General features: G+C 40.4%; 1 protein-coding gene across 1 annotated transcript in view; it reads left to right on the top strand.

Moving 5' to 3' along the window:
- Positions 1 to 4,235, top strand: part of LOC149216290 (uncharacterized) — a 270,524-nt gene extending 266,289 nt beyond the window's left edge. Inside the window, exons 4-5 of the mRNA XM_089392766.1 lie at positions 23 to 346; positions 443 to 4,235. Coding sequence (XP_089248892.1) covers positions 23 to 346; positions 443 to 4,006 — 3,888 coding nt within the window. The 3' untranslated portion in view covers positions 4,007 to 4,235. The remainder of the gene's footprint in view (positions 1 to 22; positions 347 to 442) is intronic.
- The last annotated feature ends 15,415 nt before the right edge of the window (positions 4,236 to 19,650 follow it).

Below are 19,650 nucleotides of genomic sequence, written 5' to 3'. Positions count from 1 at the left end.
CTGTCTTTTAACGAACGAACAGGTAATACCAGATGTACGTGGAATTAGGATGCCTAGATTCGGAGGAATAACAAAAGAGGAGGCATTATTACGCACAAAATCAGAGATACCACTGAACAAAGTTTCAAGTGAGCCGGGGATCAAAATGAGAACATTGCAACTTCTTGAAAGTGAAGGGGAATTTGTGGAAGGCATAATAAGAAGGGTGCGGTCACCAAATCTCGTATGGCTCCGCTGGAATAACTGTCCCTGCTCTTCGCTGCCTACCTGGATTCCAATGGACCACTTAAAAGTTTTAGAAGTGAGTGGGACGAAACTGAAAAAATTATGGCGTCGTGATTCTCAGGTGAGTAAATGTAGATGAACATACAGCAATAGTAGATGAGAGTAATTGTGTATCTTCTGTTTTCTCATGTTATGATTAAAACGTCCAACATTGCAGGCACCTCTACAGTTGCGGGAGTTGTATGTTCATGATGCTCCACTTCTAGAGTTTCCAAAGTCAATAGGGAAGCTGACACACCTCGAAAAGATTGTCCTCAAGAAGGATACATATTTAGCTCGTCAAGGGCCGGCAGATCTATTCACGTTAGCAGAAGAATTCTTTCATCTCCGCTCCTTGAAATATCTAGAGCTTCATGGACGCTTCAAGATTCTTCCGAAGGAATTTGGAAATTTAACAAATCTCCAAAGCATCGTTCTCTCTGGCTGCCAAAGGATCGAGAAGCTTCCAGATTCCTTCACAGATTTAACAAATCTCCAAGTCCTCCAGCTGTCTGACTGCAACAGTTTGAAGCGGCTTCCAAAATCCTTGGGAGATCTAACAAATCTCCAACGAATATCCCTCGACGGGTGCGGGAGTTTGGAGCTTCTTCCAAAATCGTTTGCGAATCTGGCAAATCTCCAAGAACTCTATCTGTCGGGCTGCAACAGTTTGAAGCGGCTTCCAAACTCCTTGGGGGATTTAACAAATCTCCAAGGAATCACCCTCAACAACTGCGAAGGTTTGGAGGTACTTCCAGAATCTTTTGGGTGTTTGACAAATCTTTTACGCATTGAACTCACTGGCTGCAAAAGATTGACGAAGCTTCCAGAGTCCTTCACAGGTTTAACAAATCTTCAAAAGCTCAACCTGTCTGGCTTGGACAGTTTGAAGCGTCTTCCAAATTCCATGGGCGATTTAACAAATCTCCAAGAAATCAGGCTGTCAAGCTGCGGCAGATTGAAGCGTCTTCCAAGATCCTTGGGGAGTTTAACAAATCTCCAAGAAATCAGCCTGTCAAGCTGCGGCAGATTGAAGCGGCTTCCTAATTCCTTGGGGGATTTAACAAATCTCCAGAGAATCGCCTTCAGCAACTGCGAAGGTTTGGAGGTACTTCCAGAATCTCTTGGGTGTTTGACAAATCTTTTACGCATTGAACTCACTGGCTGCAAAAGATTGAAGAACCTTCCAGATTCCTTCACAGGTTTAAGGAGTCTTCAACACCTCAAGCTGTCCGGCTCCGACAGATTGAAGCGTCTTCCAAGATCCTTGGGGAGTTTAACAAATCTCCAAGAAATCAGCCTGTCAAGCTGCGGCAGATTGAAGGGGCTTCCTAATTCCTTGGGGGATTTAACAAATCTCCAGAGAATCGCCTTCAGCAACTGCGAAGGTTTGGAGGTACTTCCAGAATCTTTTGGGTGTTTGACAAATCTTTTACGCATTGAACTCACTGGCTGCAAAAGATTGAAGAAGCTTCCAGATTCCTTCACAGGTTTAAGGAGTCTTCAACACCTCGAGCTGTCCGGCTCCGACAGATTGAAGCGTCTTCCAAGATCCTTGGGGAGTTTAACAAATCTCCAACAAATCAGCCTGTCAAGCTGCGGCAGATTGAAGGGGCTTCCTAATTCCTTGGGGGATTTAACAAATCTCCAGAGAATCGCCTTCAGCAACTGCGAAGGTTTGGAGGTACTTCCAGAATCTTTTGGGTGTTTGACAAATCTTTTACGCATTGAACTCAGTGGCTGCAAAAGATTGAAGAAGCTTCCAGATTCCTTCACAGGTTTAAGGAGTCTTCAACACCTCGAGCTGTCCGGCTCCGACAGATTGAAGCGTCTTCCAAGATCCTTGGGGAGTTTAACAAATCTCCAACAAATCAGCCTGTCAAGCTGCGGCAGATTGAAGCGGCTTCCTAATTCCTTGGGGGATTTAACAAATCTCCAGAGAATCGCCTTCAGCAACTGCGAAGGTTTGGAGGTACTTCCAGAATCTGTTGGGTGTTTGACAAATCTTTTACGCATTGAACTCACTGGCTGCAAAAGATTGAAGAAGCTTCCAGATTCCTTCACAGGTTTAAGGAGTCTTCAACACCTCAAGCTCTCCGGCTCCGACAGATTGAAGCGTCTTCCAAGATCCTTGGGGAGTTTAACAAATCTCCAAGAAATCACCCTGTCAAGCTGCGGCAGATTGAAGCGGCTTCCTAATTCTTTGGGGGATTTAACAAATCTCCAGAGAATCGCCTTCAGCAACTGCGAAGGTTTGGAGGTACTTCCAGAATCTCTTGGGTGTTTGACAAATCTTTCACGCATTGAACTCACTGGCTGCAAAAGATTGAAGAACCTTCCAGATTCCTTAACAGGTTTAGCAAATCTTCAACACCTCCAGCTGTCTGACTCCGACAGATTGAAGCGTCTTCCAAAATCCTTGGGGTGTTTAACAAATCTCCAACATATTAATCTATCCAATTGCAAGAGTTTGAAAAAGCTTCCAAATTCCTTGGGGGATTTAACAAATCTCCAAGAAATCAGAGTGGACAAGTGCGAAAGTTTGGAGGTACTTCCAGATTCCTTTCGGCATTTAACAAATCTTGTATCCATCGATCTGGTAGCATGTAGAAGTTTGAAGATGCTTCCAAATAATTTATTTGGGAATTTAACAAATCTCAAAGGAGTAAGTCTGTCTGGTTGCGAAAGTTTGAAGAAGCTTCCGAAATCGTTGGGGGAGTTAACAAATCTCCGAGGCATTGATCTGTCTGGATGCAAAAGTTTGAAGAAGCTTCCGAGTTTGTTGGGGAATCTATGGCAGCTGAGATATCTGGATTTGAGTCATTGTAGCACGTGTTCGCTTGCACTACCTGAAAACATCACCACGCTTCAAATATTAAACTTTTCATGCTGTATCCAAATGGAAGTGTTGCCCGCCCAAGTGGAACATCAGAAGTCCTTGGTATTGTTGAATCTGGTGGGTACAAACTTAAAAGAGTTGACCATTAATGCGCAGACTGCATGCCTAAGCAATTTGAAATATCTGTTCTTAGGAAGTCCTTTGTTGAAAGAGCTGCCACCTTCGTTCGGATGCCTATTGAGTTTGGAGGAACTGCTGCTCCATGGATGCCAGGAATTGAAACGCCTGCCCGATTCATTTGCACTGTTGACTCAGTTGACTCACTTGGAAATATCAAAATGTGGAATACAAGAGTTACCAGATCTCATGGAGATGAACAATCTCTGGATGTTAAGAGTACGCTATTGTCCGCTGCGGGAACTGCCATTTAAGGAGGAGTCTGCCCCAAGGAGAAAGAGAAAGCGAAGAGCAAGCGAAGAGATTCGGCTCAAGTTCTTAGAGTTGTACTGCACAGAAGTAAGAGAGGTATCCTTTCCTGAAGGTGTGTGCATCAACCTTGAAATCCTCAGCATCATGTGTTGTAATGATTTGGTAAAGGTCGGTTCCTTGCCAGCAACAGTAAGGACTCTGATTTTGAGGGGTTGCGGTGCGTTGGGAAAAGTAGAAGGGCTTAGTGCGTTGGCAAATCCTTGGGAGGTAGACCTGCGAGGGTGTTGTAATATAGAAATGGGGGAGGTGCCACATTTCGGGAATACCACGCGTTTATTCATCCCAACTGACACTTACAACCCCCAGGAGGAGGAGGAGTGGGTGGCGCAGGAGATGGCAGCTTTGCAGGAGGGTGTCCTGCCGTATCGTTTTGCCTGGAGACTTGACGACATGAAGCGGTCACTAAACTATTAAATATGAAAGGTATCTTAGTTGTGTTATATTTATGAAATTAAAATAAAAATAAATAAATGAGAAGCAATTACATTGAAATACTAACAGAGCGGTGGTCTTCTAAATTAAAATATTGAAGCTCATAAATTAAACGTGTATTTGAAGCTCACAAATTAAACGTGGTCTCCTTTAAATGAGACGCGATAGGATTGTTTCCACTGCACTATGAAAATATAAGATTCTCCCCACTGCACTATGAAAATATAAAATTATATTTTCTAGTTTATAGTGCTTAAAAGAAATTTAGGTATGAATAATATTGTTGGATTTTCAAGTTTATAGCCTTTAAAGGTGAATTTTACAAAACGAGTGATATGTATAATAGTGTTGACGGATGATTTTTCTGTTCGGCTATTATGTTTTCTGACTTTTTATTTTATTTTATGTTTGTTCTCTAGTTCGGTAGTATGTATGTTTGGTTCGTGATCGATTTAATGGGCTTGTTATTAGCTTGTATCTTGGGGCAACTGTTATTTCTGGATATTGATTTTTGGTTGACAAAGTTAACCATAAATAATATACTGTTATTTTTGGATATTGATTTTTGGTTGACAAAGCACATTAGTTTTAAATTTTGTTTTTTTGAATATTAATAAAAATTAAGTGAGATATTACTAAAAAAAATGTGATGAGAATCAAATTATTTGAAAAAGATTTCAAATTTTTATATGAAAAATAAGTAATTTGAAAATTAGATATTTAGAATATTCTAATGAATAAAATGAAAACTTATTTATTATATTTTTTTATTAATTAAATATATACTATTAAAGTAAGATGAGATGAGCATTTCTTCTAATTAGAGACATTGTGGTAATGAACTCCAAGAAACTATTATTTATCATTTTAATATTCTTCCTCCATTAATGAAGAAAGAAATACATGATTATTTAGATAAAGATATTCATCACTTTTTAATAAAAAGTACATACCTTTTGTTAATGCAACTTTATGTCTATTTTTCTTTTCACATTCAAAATTGTGAATTAGAGAAGGAATTAGACACCTTACAAAAGGACATTGGACAATAATTTCATAATACTTCTCATCACGCGCTATGATTATTCATTGGATATGTGGTCACAACAACTATGGTTTGTATACTTAATGGTTTGCTTCATATTACTTCATTTAATTGAATATACAGGTGGTGAACTTAAGCATGGATAGGGAGTTATTACTTACATTGTTCCTAAGATGACACTATTAAGTATGGTGTACTCTATAGTTTTTCACTTTACACTCTTTATGACTACACACTTTTATATGTGGGTGTAGGGAGTATTTGTAATACATTGACCATATATGATCTTCTTATGGATGACAATATACTCCTTCCTTTCACTCTTCCTTGTGAAAAATCATTTGTGTTAGTACCTATTCATTTTGAGTCATCCTTTTTTGATAAGGTCCCTTTTGCCTTTGTACCCTTTATTATGATCCTTGGTCATAGGTTTGGCCTTATTTGAGTTCCTAAACTTCCAAGTTACTTGTTGAATCACTTGGCTTCAACCCCTTTATTTGGTAATGGTAGGGAACTGCACATTTACTTAGAACTATTGGGTATGTGTTATATTATTTGAGCGACTAATCCCATGTGATGTACGTTGATATGGGAGATAAGAAGGGAAACTTGGACCTCTTTGTTTGGGGGTTCTAGGGTATAGGACCCAAGAAAAAATTATTGGTATGTTTAAGCCATATTTTTTGTGCTTTTTTATCCCATGGTTTTCTAATTCTCATTAAGGAATTAAGGTTTAATGTAATATGGGGCACTAGATTAAAGATTTTGGATGTTATAAAATCATATATATTGTATTGTAAATGATGAAGATACATAAAGGTGATACTCTAAACATTTTGTTGGTTTTCCTGGTTATGGGTTTTTATTGCTTATTGTAAATGTTTAAAACTTACAAGAACACTTCCTCTATTGTGTGTTTCCCATACTATGCAAACTTCTTTGCATTGTGGGCTCATAAATAGTACCACAACGCTTTTTAGCTATACAAAGACAATAAAAAAATGTCATCTCATAAGTCATTTAGGTTTCTGAAGAAATGGCATAAGAAAGCTAACTTATTAGATTTATATAATAAGATATTGATCAAAATACCTAAATCCAAATAAATGAGGATACATGGATCAATTTACTTTAATTTTGTGGTTATTAACTACCTCTCTTGTTTGCATGAGGATATGCAAAATATCTGGTGTGAGGGAGATGTTGGGCCCCTGTTCTTACATGATTTCAAAGGTCATTTTACCTAATATTTTATAAATTTCCCTTTATTCCTCATTCATCATTACCTTCATTACCATATATTTGTCCATTCTCATCCCATGCAAACTTCATAAGACATATGAACATTAATATGGCTAATTTTCATCATTTGATGGTTACTCGTAATGGTTTTTGTCTTTTCCTAACTTCTAAAAATTTTGGTGTGCCTATAGAAAGTTCTTGTAACAGACATTTGGAGAGTCAATTTTGAAACATCATTTAAAATTTGATGAATATCAATCTAGAAAAAGTAGAAAATGGCTTTTGTGCATAATATGGCTATTTAGGTGAATTTCAAGTAGAATCCTCAAAAAGTGCAACATATGTGATGTTTGGATAAGGTTTCCACGGGGATTTATTAAAATTGTTCGCTGAAATATGCACTTCATTGTTTGACCAACAAGCCTTGTGTACAACTTTGGGAACTTGGAATTTAAGAGGTTTGATGTCATTTGACCTTCTTATGATCTCCACATGATCTACATCTGATCTCCACATAATATTCATAAGATATTCACATGATCTCTATTATCCTACATCTAAGTTAAGCTGGTTTTAGATCCACTTATTTAGGGACTGGTTCTATATTGTTGTAATCTCTTTCCTTTTATGAAGGATGAGTTATATGTATAAATATGAGAGGATATCAATCATTTGCAGGAGGTTGGAACTATCAGAAGGAAGAGGATAGATTAAGTGTTAAGCATATGATTATGAATTAAATGTAGAATATTTCTATTTATTCCTTTGATTAATATCAAAAAATAATTTTCTCTTTTCAAATGCATGTGTATTGGGTTAACTTCAGTTATGTATACTCTTTAGCAATGCTTCATCGAGTGAGGAGGCCCCCCTATGTAAGGGATGCATTACTCTTCTTCTCTTAGTTTTTTTTTAATTATAGTTAGTTTGATTTTATGCTTAGTTAATGTGTCTACTTATTGTTAAGTGTAGCTTATTTAATGTGTGTTTTCAATTTCATTTGCTTGCAGTTTGGTGTGGTGTGTCAACCTAGTGGAGGCTACTAATACAAAACTTCTAATAGAATAAAGTTTTGTTCATCTTTAATTACAAAAGTGAACAATTAAACTATAAATTATATGATTAATTGATTTTGTGATTGTAACATTGAAATTATTTACATAATAAGAGGATTTGAAAACAATTAGAATCATGACTATGTTAAATTCTTTAAATTGCGATTATTTTATATTAGAACTCTGCTTTCATTTCAAATTTCGATAGATTAAGTTAGAAACTAGACCTAGCATATATTGTGCATTACACTTCACAAGTTTACCAACTCATACTGATGATTTAATTGTAACAAAATTCTAGTACAATTAAATTGACCAACATTTTTGGTGCCATTGTCGAGGAAGTGCACATAGGATTTGGTTTCTCATTTAGGAATACAATTAAGTTGTATAAGTAAATCATGATAAATAGGATGCATGAATATCAATAAATTTTGGGTGCTGTAATATCCCCCATGTACTAGTCCATGTGTTAAATAGGGATTATCAATTATAAATTCAGGCATGTTCAAGAATCCATTGAGTAAATAAGATTGTTACTCAAAGAAATATCTCAAATCCTAGCAACAACTGGAAACATCTCTACATCTCGGGAGGAACAAATCTTAACCACCATCAGGAGCATACTTGCACTCCAAGAAGTAATAGAATGGAAAAAAAAGGTTCATGAACAACATCTATAAGAAGATCCAGAGTAGATGAGAGGACCATGGATGACATTTGATGGAGAGAAAATATTAGAACCCAAAATCAAGGAATTTATACTATGCCTATCATTAGATCCTTCATGCATTCAAGAAAATAATCAGAAAATATTAGAGGATCTGCATGGCATGACAAAGGAAGGCATACAAAGTGATTCCAATGAAAAAGAAAATACATGGAATCATGACTACATTGAAATTTGGTTCAAGATAAATATCAGGTCGAAACATCACTCTCTTCTTCAACATTTCTTGACATAAGCTCAATCAAAGTAGCTAGTATCACATTTACTGGTATATGTAAAATCACATTTTTCAAACTTGAATACAAACATATCTATTATCTTATTATGGATATGGATTCATTGCAAATATTCATACACTTAACAAAATAATTTCTTTCTTTAGGTAGGGTAGGATATTGTAAAGAAATAAATAAAATAGCAAAGATAAAAATAATTCTAGTTGTGAAAACCTAGTAAGTGGTGCAACTAGACATGAATCATGATGTAACATGCCTCCTCTCACATCTACCCACTTTCACTAGCTTACTTGTGGTAAACATGAGATGAGGGGCTAATATGATATGACTCAACCTCTTATATGACCTCAAGGAAATTTAGTCGACACAACTAGACCTTACTAACTTCCCCCGGGGTCCACAAGACCCCCAGGAGTAACCCAACCCCTCCAGGTGTCCAATCCCTGAGACAACTCACCTTTTCCCTAACTTAGAGCCCTAGTCGCTCCCTTGCCAAGGCCTCCATGTGACTATGGGTTCCTAGTCACTCCCTTTCCAAGGCCTCCATGCAACTATGGGTTCCCAGTCACTCCCATAGGCCTGCATCATTGTGACTGTGGCCTTTTTCTACTAGTGTTGTGCCAGCGACTACGATAATTAAGGTTATTTTCCAAGGCTAATGCTTAGCCTCTACCTAGAAAGCTATGAAACTTCCAGAACTCATAAAAGACATGAAGACAATGCTTGTAAACCAAAATTGGAACCAAGACTTACACTGACCATCCCCAACCGGGACTGAAATTCTGTCAAACACTTGGTAGGTATGCAACCTACAAGTCATGAATGCAAGTTTGAACATAAGGTACTGAAAACTTATCTGAGGTTTAACAACAAAGGTCTCTACCTTCTCCCATTAGCTGTCTTAACACCAATTAGGTCTTGCATTCATTATTTATTCAGTTATAAGTAAAAACATAAATAGAGCCACTAATGATATTTGTCATAAAACCATGCTTATAACCAACATATAACCAGATAAATAACCATAAGAGAAAAACCATTAAAGCCACATAATAACTAATACATTTCGTTACCAAAAGTAAGAGAAACTTAGCTCTTATTAACCATAGGCAAACACCAACTGGGTTCAGGACTTCCATGTTCCACCCAACCATAGATTGATTGAACCAGATCTTTCTTTCAACCAATCACCCCCGTGCCATATTCCAAGCATGAATGTGGGAACTCATGGGATAAACCAATCCATAGACAACCAAGGGAATCCATAGGTTTAACCACCTCCACCCTCTCCATACTGTTGTCGAGATAAAAAATCAAACCGAGCTTGGATGCCTCATAATTTCTTTACCATCCTTGAGGAATTTTCTTGACTCCACCCTCAAGATTTACCATATATCCTTCCATTAGCGGTCAAGGGATTCCTACGCCTTTGGGAATTTTCCTGAGACCACCTCACCCCGGATTCTGAGACAATCTGAGAATCCAAATCTCAAACCGATAAAGAATCCCATCACACCATGGCTACCCGAAAATGGAAATGCTAGGCTAAAATCCACTATTAAAACCCGACAAAATCCATGCCAATGACAACAAAAGAACCAAATACCAACATCCACATACCATGCATGTCAAAACCAGCTACGAAATCACACATGCAATCTGTTACCTGCAAGTATTCCCATTAAAGTTGCTTGATCCTTTCCTTCCTTTCCTTTCCTTGTCCTTCCTTGCTTTTCCTTTCCTTTCCTTTCCTTGCTTGCTTACTTTCTTTCTGCTCTTTGAGACAAAACTAACACTAAACTAATAAAAGGCATTAACTGATCCTCAAAAGCCTTTTATTAATGGGGCCTCTATTCTCTTCAATTTTCTTTCCTTAATTTTCTTCCTCACATGCAACCTTTCACTTTTCACCTTCCTTTTCTTATAGTTTCCATTATTTTCATAAATAATATGCCAAAAATACTTTTTTTTTACTTTCCAAAAGCTTAGCCATTGTCTTTGCTAATTTCCCTTTAGTCATAGAACACCACAAGTGATGCCCACTAGGATATTTTTCCCAACATTTAGCTTGGAATAAGTGTCCATTGTCGGTGGTCTTATTTTACCTTTATTAACTTTTATTACATGAACTTTTAACCTGGGGTTGTTACAGACCCCTCCCCCTTAGGGGAACACCATCCTCGGTGTTAAACCATACCTACACCCAAAAAAACCACTAAAGAGAAAAAAAATACTACCTATGGAGCTTTATAACCCAGCTCATTGCAGTATTTATAATAACATCCTGCTCAAAAGCAAAACCATCATGTAAAACATGATAACATGACAAGCGTACCGCTTACTGGAGCTTTATAACATAGCTCATTGCAGAATTTACAATAGAAACCATACATAAATATGCACAAATGCCAAGACTCATTTGCCTTCACCCAAAAACAATGAAGGATACATAACCCGCATATGATCTGCCATCTCCCATGTAGCTTCATCGGACCCAAAGTACTTCCACCACACTTTAACTTGCTCGAGTGCTTTGCTCTAGAGCACAAGATGTTTTCGCTACAATATGCATTGAGGTTCCTATTGGACGCGGGATCCCCCAAGGGCAGTTTTGGGGCTTAAAGCTCAGATTTTGGTCCAATTTTGTAATCCAAATGTAAAGACTCCGCATTTTGTGGTCGCAGAGTGTGTAGATGTTAAAGAGTCACAGGGTTGTCCACCCTTATTTTGATAATGTAATGTCGGTTATAAAAGATCTACCCATGGTCAACGGACCATGTGATTGTATAAATAGAGCGAAGCTCTAAGTAGTTAAAAGACACGAAGGAATCAATGATTGAAGATATATGAGAGATAGATCTGAAGTAGAAGTCTAAGTTTTGGGTCGTAGCGTAGGTAGAGGCTCTGCAACTAAGTGCGTAGAGGCTTAGAAGTCCGCAGCTGAGTGCGCAAGGCGAGTCGAGTCTGTAATCATATGGAATTATCAATAAATAGAAGTATTCTATAATTTTTGCATCTTTATTTTCTATTTATGCATCTATTATATTGGGTATAAATTTAACTTATAATGCTTATATGATGCACAAATGTATGTAAATGTATTGGTTAAGTGAATGCAAGTAAGAGCATCTGTTTACGCGAAGCCAACTAAGATCTGTTAATAAATCAAGTAAGATACTTAGTGTAGTTTGGGAAATATCACATTTTGTTGCCCTAGCAGCGCGAAAGCATATCAACCCCTGGTTAGGGCTATGTGAAAGCCGATTGTAACATTTCGCGAAGGCACTGAAGGACAGAGTAGAGGGATAAGATACTTGAGTGAAGGCAGGTATAGTTGGAATAAACCGACATCACATCCATCTCAAGGGTGCGGAAACTTGGTTCCAACATCCCCCCATACTGTTTCGGGTGAGATTTTAGTCCACTCTCTGCGGGCTGATGCCGAAAGGGCCAGTATTGTAGGGATTTGTTTAGCTAACTAATTCTGAACCTGGGTCAGGCCCCCACAAGCCAAAAAATGGTTCCGTTGTTGGGACCAGAATCTGCATGAGAGATGTGTGATGTCGTATCACTGGAATCCAACTAAGAAAGAAATCAAAGGCTGGTAGGACAGAAGGATTCACGAGTTCGTGTCGCAGGAGAACAGAAACCCGCGACTGTAAAAAGAATAGTGGTTGGACCAATACCTGTATACGAAGATCCATGAAATCTTTTTTGCCTCTTTCCCTACTGAGCTATAAGAGCTGATCGCGAAGCTAGCAAATAGCTAATGAAGGTGGAAACTTGACGGTCCTATTGTGTGGAACCCAGATCTAGTGCGAAGGTTGGAAGCATTAGAGGATAAGATCACGCGCCTTGTCGATCACTGGCTCGATCGCATTATAGGAGGATTTGTTATTGAGTTCGCGGTTGACACCTCAGTTAGCTATAGCGAGGCAGAGCGATGATTTTTCAAAGGACCAAGAGGTAAGTACGTAAACTCTCTGAATACTTGGATTAAAATGTTGTTGTGCGAAAAATGGGTTATGCAGCTACCTTGATGTTTGGGACTACGTGAAGCGGAAAAAGTTACAGAAATGAAGGAAATAAGGGTCTAGAGTATAACCCCTTGATTTCACCACCGCGAAGGGATGAAGAGGGGATAGCTAAGGTCTCTCCGTGAAGTGATATTCAATTGATAAGACAGGGATTTCTGCGAATACCACCTCTGCCCACACTACCTCCATCTTCACCGCCATCACCTCCAACTTTACCTGTACCACCTCCACCACCACAACGATTCAATATGGAAAACACAGTGAATTTGCCTTTGTTCAAAGGTTTGGGAAATGAGGACCCAAACCAATTCTGGTTCGTTGTGAGGGTTGTATGGGAAGCTCAAGGTGTTACAGATGATAACATAAAGAAGGCAACGTTGGTTAGTTCTTTGCAAGATCGCACGCTAACCTGGTATATTAAGTAATCCAACGATAACCTGAATGCTAGAGTAGCAGACATCCAAGTAGCACTAAATATGGAATTTAGCAGGCCTAAATCCGAAGCACAGTCGATTGTGGGATTCAAATAGATCATGATGCTACCAGGTGAAATGCCTTGGGAACTAGATCAGAGGCTGAAATGTACGATCTGGGAAGCCAACATGAATTTGACAGATGAACAACATCCTGATTGGTTTGTGGCTTCGCTACTACCACACTTAAGGAGTGCGTTGTCACAGTAGAAGATAACAACTCAAGTAGAGGCCTTGGAGATTGCCATGAGAATACATGAAACTCCAATGCAAGATCCTAATCTAGGAGTTCAATAGATCCATGTGGAGCTAAAGAATCTGTGCCTTGAGATGCAAAGCTTGAAGCAAGATAGGACAGCTCAACTAGAGGTACGCGAAGAAGTATGGTGCGTGAAATGCAAGAGCTAGGGTCATGATAAAGACCACTGCCCAGTCTTTAAAAATTACCTTGCAGGAGGAGGACCGATGCCTTTAAGGCTAGAAACTCAAGCAAGACCTAGTGCAGTGCCTACTTTGTGGTGCACTATCTGTCAAATAGTCAGAAAACATGCCACAGATAACTGCCACCTGTTACAAAAGTATACACAAACTCCAAAAGAGTTGTTCTTCAACTTTTGAAGATCAGTGGGACATGATGAGAACACCTGCAGGAGCTATGAATTGATGATGGATAGAACTCCCACCTACAGGGTTCAGGTCGAAATGCAACCCTTTGACTAGAATGCAGGGATGGCACGGACAGGATTTCAGATAATTGATTTGCTACAATTGCAAAGGGCTAGGACACTATGCCCGTGATTGCACTAATCCAACGTGCCCGTCGTGCAAGTATTGCACATTGTTTGATCATGAAACAAAAGATTGTCCTACGATAATAGCTAGGATACATGACAAAGGAGTGCTACTACCTCCCCCGACTTAGAACCTACAAATGATGAGTTCCGAGCCACACGAGGAAGATCCGAATGTAAATATAGTGCTCTGAAGTGGAATCGCGACGAGAGATGACAAAAGGAAACAGTTGGAAGACAATACATGGGTTCGCAAAGCCCCGACAAAAGAGGCTGAGTTCAATTTGGAGCACGCTTGTGAAGCATTCATGGAAGCTAAGAAGATCTTCGTTGAGGCCTCCACTTCAGGAAGCAAGTATAAACCGGAGTCGGAGATGGACCCCTCTATGCTGACAACTTTCCTCAAAACCTGTATGAAGTTACTACGCGACAGTAAGGCTGTGAAATGGTTACAGGAATGTATCAATAGATTTGCTGGGACCACGCGTAGTTTGCAAGATCAGAAAGCATAAGACAAGGAAGAGACGTGAAATGAGACTCACCGCGCAAATTGGAGAATACGAGATGGATCAAGTCATTCTGGATTTGGGATTAGATGCGAATGTTTTATTGAAATAGACATGGGAGCGAATTGTGAGGCCTACGATACAATGGTCTCTGATTCGGCTAAGGATAGCGAATCAACAGAAAATAATACCCATGGGGCAGCCGCAGGGAGTGACCGTGGATATTGAGGGAGTGAGTGTGCTGGCAGATTTTGAAGTAATAGAGATTGTTGATGACAATAATCCCTACCCTGTGCTCTTGGGAATTGACTGGGTTACTAATATGAACAGGGTAATCAATATGAAGAAGCGAAATATTATATTTGAGAAGAAATCACTAACCGTAATAATACCCCTGGATCCTGCTGAAGGATTACACTATACGGAACCGGTCTGCGACTATGAGAGTGATGAGGATCTCGACTGCATCTATAAGATAATAGCACGAGACCAAGACTGGGTGAGCCCAAGAGTTCCTGCACTTCAGACTCTAACGAAGAAATAGAACGTTGGCAGAATCGGTTACACGAAGTAACTATGTTGAATTGCAACATGATGACCTAGTCATTGCGCTGTGTGTCATCGGAGGAAAGAAATCTACCTACTTATGAGTGACTGAATGAGGTGGATATATTTTTGAATGCATTTGAGAGGGAGGTGCTAGAAAAGCAAAGCTTCTAGGCCTTGGACTGGGTACTGTGCGCTACACCCGCAAGATGGTGGGGTATGCACAAAGGAAGCTTTGATGATTGGCACGAATGTAGGAAAATGACGTGAAAACGATTTGGGAAGCCTAAGATGCGACTGACAGAAAAGTACGATGGGAAGAATGATCGGCGTGCATTTCGCCAAGTGGACGCAGTCTTATGGGGAAAATCCACAACCTGAGTGGGTTCACCTATTCTGTCATACCCTAGATGTTATCATAATGAATTGGTATGTAGAAACAGAGCTTTGCCATGGCACAAGTGAATGGGATATCTTGCGCGAAGGATTCATGATGACATTTAGTTATGAGGACGGGTTTTACGGTATTGATGAAGCACTACAAGAGGTGAAAGCAACCATCTTCAGGATACCGTAGGATCCTTTAGACCTGACGCAGCCTAAATCGGCTACTCAACTGAGTCGCGCACTGGAATGTTATAATGTAACTGCTGAAGAAGAGGACGAGGATTTGCGGAAGATTAACATTCTAGAGACAGAAGGCCACCGCGAGGTTCAGGGACCACAGATTGAGAACCCTAATATAACCGTGCCAGTGAAAACTAGACAGGTGAACATTGGTATGGAGGTAGAACCCAAGTTCGTGAAGATTGGAGACTACTGGGACGACTCGACAGTGGATAAGGTCGCTGAATTAATCCGCGTATATCAGGACTTATTCCCTACCAAGTTTATGGATTTGAAAGGAATAATCGGAGACCTGGGAGTGATGAAGATCACGCTAAAGCCCGACGCGAAGGTAGTTAAGCAGAGGCCTTATCGCCTACATCCGAAATACAAGGAGAAGGTCCACTTAGAGCTAGAAAAAATTCTAGCAACAAGCATCACTGAGCCTATGGAATAGTCCAATTGGGTAAGGCCAATGGTGGTGCAAGAGAAGAAGTAGAAGGATGAGATAAGGATATCTATGGACCTTAGGAAGCTAAATGACGCTTGTGTGCATGATGCTTTCCCAACTCGGTTCACAGATGAAGCGTTGGACAATGTAGGTGGCCAGGAAGCATAGTCCTTCACTGATGGGTTATCTGGGTACCACCAAATCAAAGTCACACCGAAGGATAGGAGCAAGACAACCTTCACAACTGAGTGGGGTTGCTTTCAATACACTGTAATTCTGTTCGGGTTGAAGAATCCACTTGCTATCTTTTCGCATGTGGTCTTTGCGGCATTCAAGGAATTTATTCATAAGTTCCTAGAGGTCTATTTTGATGAATGGAACATATTTGGGCTGGTTAAGCGCCATGTAGCGAGCTTGCGTTTGATACTGGATACCTGTCGAAGATACCAGATCACGCTCAACATCAAGAAGTGTCTATTTTGCATTCCTTTTGGGAACCTATTGGGGCATGTGGTTTGCAGACAAGGGTTGATGGTAGATCTTGTGAAGATCGCGGTGATTTTGAACTTGGAAGTGCTGAGAAGTGTGAAACAACTGCGCGGTACTCTAGGGCATATGGGATATCACAGAAAGTTTATCAAAGGCTATGCCCAAATCACCACGCCGATGGAAAAATTATTGAAGAAGGATGTCTCATCCTGCTGGAACGATGACTATAAGAAAATATTTGATATATTGAAAGAACATATGGTTACCACGCCGATTCTAGTCTTCCCGAACTACAAGAAAGAATTTCATGTACATGTTGATACATCATGTATAGCGCTGGGGGTAGTACTAACATAGGATGACGAAGAAGGCTTGGGCCACCCTATCATGTTCGCAAGTAGCAGATTATCCAAAGTAGAGAAGAACTATTCCACCACTAAACGTGAGGGATTGACTACGGTGTATGCACTCCAGAAGTATCAGTACTACCTGCTAGGAGGCCACTTTAAGATGTATACAGATCACTCCACACTCAAGTACTTGGTTAATAAGCCTATGTTTGGGGGGCGCATCTGCAGATGGCTATTATTGTTCCAGGAATATGATTTTGAAGTTGTTATGAAGCCTGGACGACTGAATGCGAGACCTAACCACTTGTCGCGCATTGAGACAGGGGAGTAACCCACTAATTTGGAGGAAGGATTACCTGACAGGTAGCTTTTTGCTATGTATGTCGTGAATGGACATTTCGAGGATATAATACACTTCCTAACAACTGGAACTGTGCCGGAAGGATACTTTTTCCAGCAAAAGAAGGAATTAGTGGTGCACGCGGCAGACTTCTCTGTCATTGTTGGGCATCTATACAAGATGGGAAACGCTGAGATACTATGAAGGTATGTACCTAAATTTGAACGAAGCAAAATCCTTGCAGACGCTCATGGGGCGCCGTGGGAGGAAATTATGCAGGAAGAGCATCCACGTAGAATATTTTACGCGCAAGGTTGTGGTGGCCAACCCTTCATCAGGATTCAAAAGTATATTGCAAGGCGTGTGACATATGTCAAGGAATAGGTAGGCCATCACAGAGGGATGAGATGCCTTTGAATCCACAAATGACGTTGCAACCTTTCGAAAGGTGGGCAATAGATTTTGTAGGACCTATCCAGCCTCAAGGAAAGACAGGCGCGAGGTACATTATCATTACGACAGAGTACTTGACTCGTTGGGCAGAAGCACAACCAGTGAAGGATTTCACAGGCGTGATGACTGCGAAGTTTCTATTTTAACATGTACTAACATGATTTGGATGTCCAAAGATCTTGATGAGAGATCGTGGTACACACTTCCTGAATGAGACAATCAGTGCACTGACGGAGGAATTTCAGGTGTATCACAAGAAGAGCACACCTTATCGCCCACAGACTAACAGGATAGTGGAGGCGTTCAACAAAGTATTGGAGACTGAGCTGACAAAGGTTTGCAACACTCAGTGAAATGATTGGGACCTACGCATACCTGCAGTATTGCAAGCTTATCAGACAACGTGCAAGAAGTTAACGGGACAAACACCCTTTAGGCTGGTATACGGGGTTGAAGCTGTGATGCCTATGGAATACATAGTGCCTAGTCTGTGCATAGCAACGCTTACAGGTATGACAGATCATGGAGCCCTGGAAGATAGGCTCGTGTAGTTGGATGAGCTCGAAGAAGAGAGATTTTTGGTTGGATTTCACCAGTAGGTCCAAAAGCAGTGCGAAAAGTAATGGAATGACTGACATATTAGGCTATGCACCTTTAAGGTGAATGACCTGGTGCTATTGTATGATAGTAAGTTTGATAAATTTCCAGGGAAATTCAAAATGCATTGGCTGGGGCCCTATGTTATTAAGGAGATTATCGATGGTGGCACTGTCCAGTTGGTTAAGTTGAATGGAGATCCCTTCCCAGGAAAAGTGAATGGCAGTCATTTGAAGCCATACACAGGTGGCCCAACCATTTGACTAGCCAACAACAGGACAATCTTAACACTCCAAGAAACTGAAAGGAGGCGCAGGACTATAAACTACACTGCCCGGTTTGGAGAGCTGCACGATTTCAAGACTGCGTGATGCAGCAAAGTGTCACAGGGTCCGTGACAGCGCAAAGATAGATGCGCTCGCAGACAGGTCCGTTGAAAAGTGACCGTTAAAGTCACTATTCACGATTTGATGGTCGGTTTGAGGCCAAATGGAGTGGGAGGCAGGCATTTAAGGCGATATTTATGGGTTAGATTCTTGAAAATCTACCGCCAATATAGCATTAATGAACCGAATGTGGGGGGAATGGTCGAATTTGAATTCAAAAGGCCTTATAAATTACAAGTGGCTATCTAGCGAAAAACACTTGGCATTTTGAGAACTGAGTTGTTGCGCGCTCAAGTATACATGAACCAAGACCTATTCGAGACTGAAAGTGAATTCATTGTTTGAGCAACTACCAAAGACACTGCAAGAATTGTAGAATAGCACTATGACAACACCCGCATAAGCCATGGACACAGTAGTAGTGATAGCCAAATAAGCCATGCAGGACATTGCGGTAGTAAAAGCCCCAGAGAGCATTGGAAGAATCATTGAGGTTCCTAAATCACCCTGAACAATGAGACCTAAGAAGGATAAGTAGGCTATGACATCGGTGCGTGTCTCACCAAGAAACTCACAGAGGACCAAGCTCACCCTGTAGGAAAAGGGGAAGACCATTAATCTGGAGGCCGACGAGGAGGAATCTGAAGAAATCGTGGTGGAGGAGGAGGACGAAGAAATGGAAGTTGAAACCCATGGTGCGGACCCTATTACCAGGCTGCCAGAATATGTTCCTCTGCACAAGGGCAAAGACAAAGTACCGAAGGATATAGATGAGAGCAAGAGCTCTCTGCAAACTCCATTGCTCCCTGACAATATTGTTTTTGAGGGACCGCACTTAGGGTGAGTTCCTATACTGAAGTTTGAAGATTGGGACCTCGCGGATCATGAGAAATTCCCGCATTTAGCGGTTGAGCAGCTAATGCACCGACGGATTGATGCGACGGTCGGAATGATTGAATTGGAGCCGCGCAAATGGCTTAGGGGTGTAGAGAAATCCGGGTTGCTTAACCTGCTCTAGGTTTTGCATTACCACCGTGCCCTAATGATCGTCTTCATCATCAGGCAGCTGCTCTGCTTGGTGCATGATGGGTGTTTGTGGCTAGAGGAGCCCATTCCCATCACAAACCATTTGATTCACCGAATTACACGACTTCCTTACTCAGGGGAGGATCCAGCTAATATTTCTGAAGAAAAAGGTGGCGAGTTGGCCCTCGCAGAAGCAATGAAGAAGAGGTTCAAATTGGAGAAGAAGAAGCAAGGATACGCTATCTCTAAAATTAACAACCCTGTAGT

The sequence above is a fragment of the Pinus tabuliformis genome, chromosome 1_1 (genome assembly GCF_031772625.1).
Source record: "Pinus tabuliformis cultivar Carrire ecotype Pingquan chromosome 1_1, CPIR1, whole genome shotgun sequence".
NCBI classification, from domain to species: Eukaryota; Viridiplantae; Streptophyta; class Pinopsida; order Pinales; family Pinaceae; genus Pinus; species Pinus tabuliformis.
Note: the sequence above shows the minus strand (reverse complement) of the source record. Positions and strands in the feature narration are given on the sequence as shown.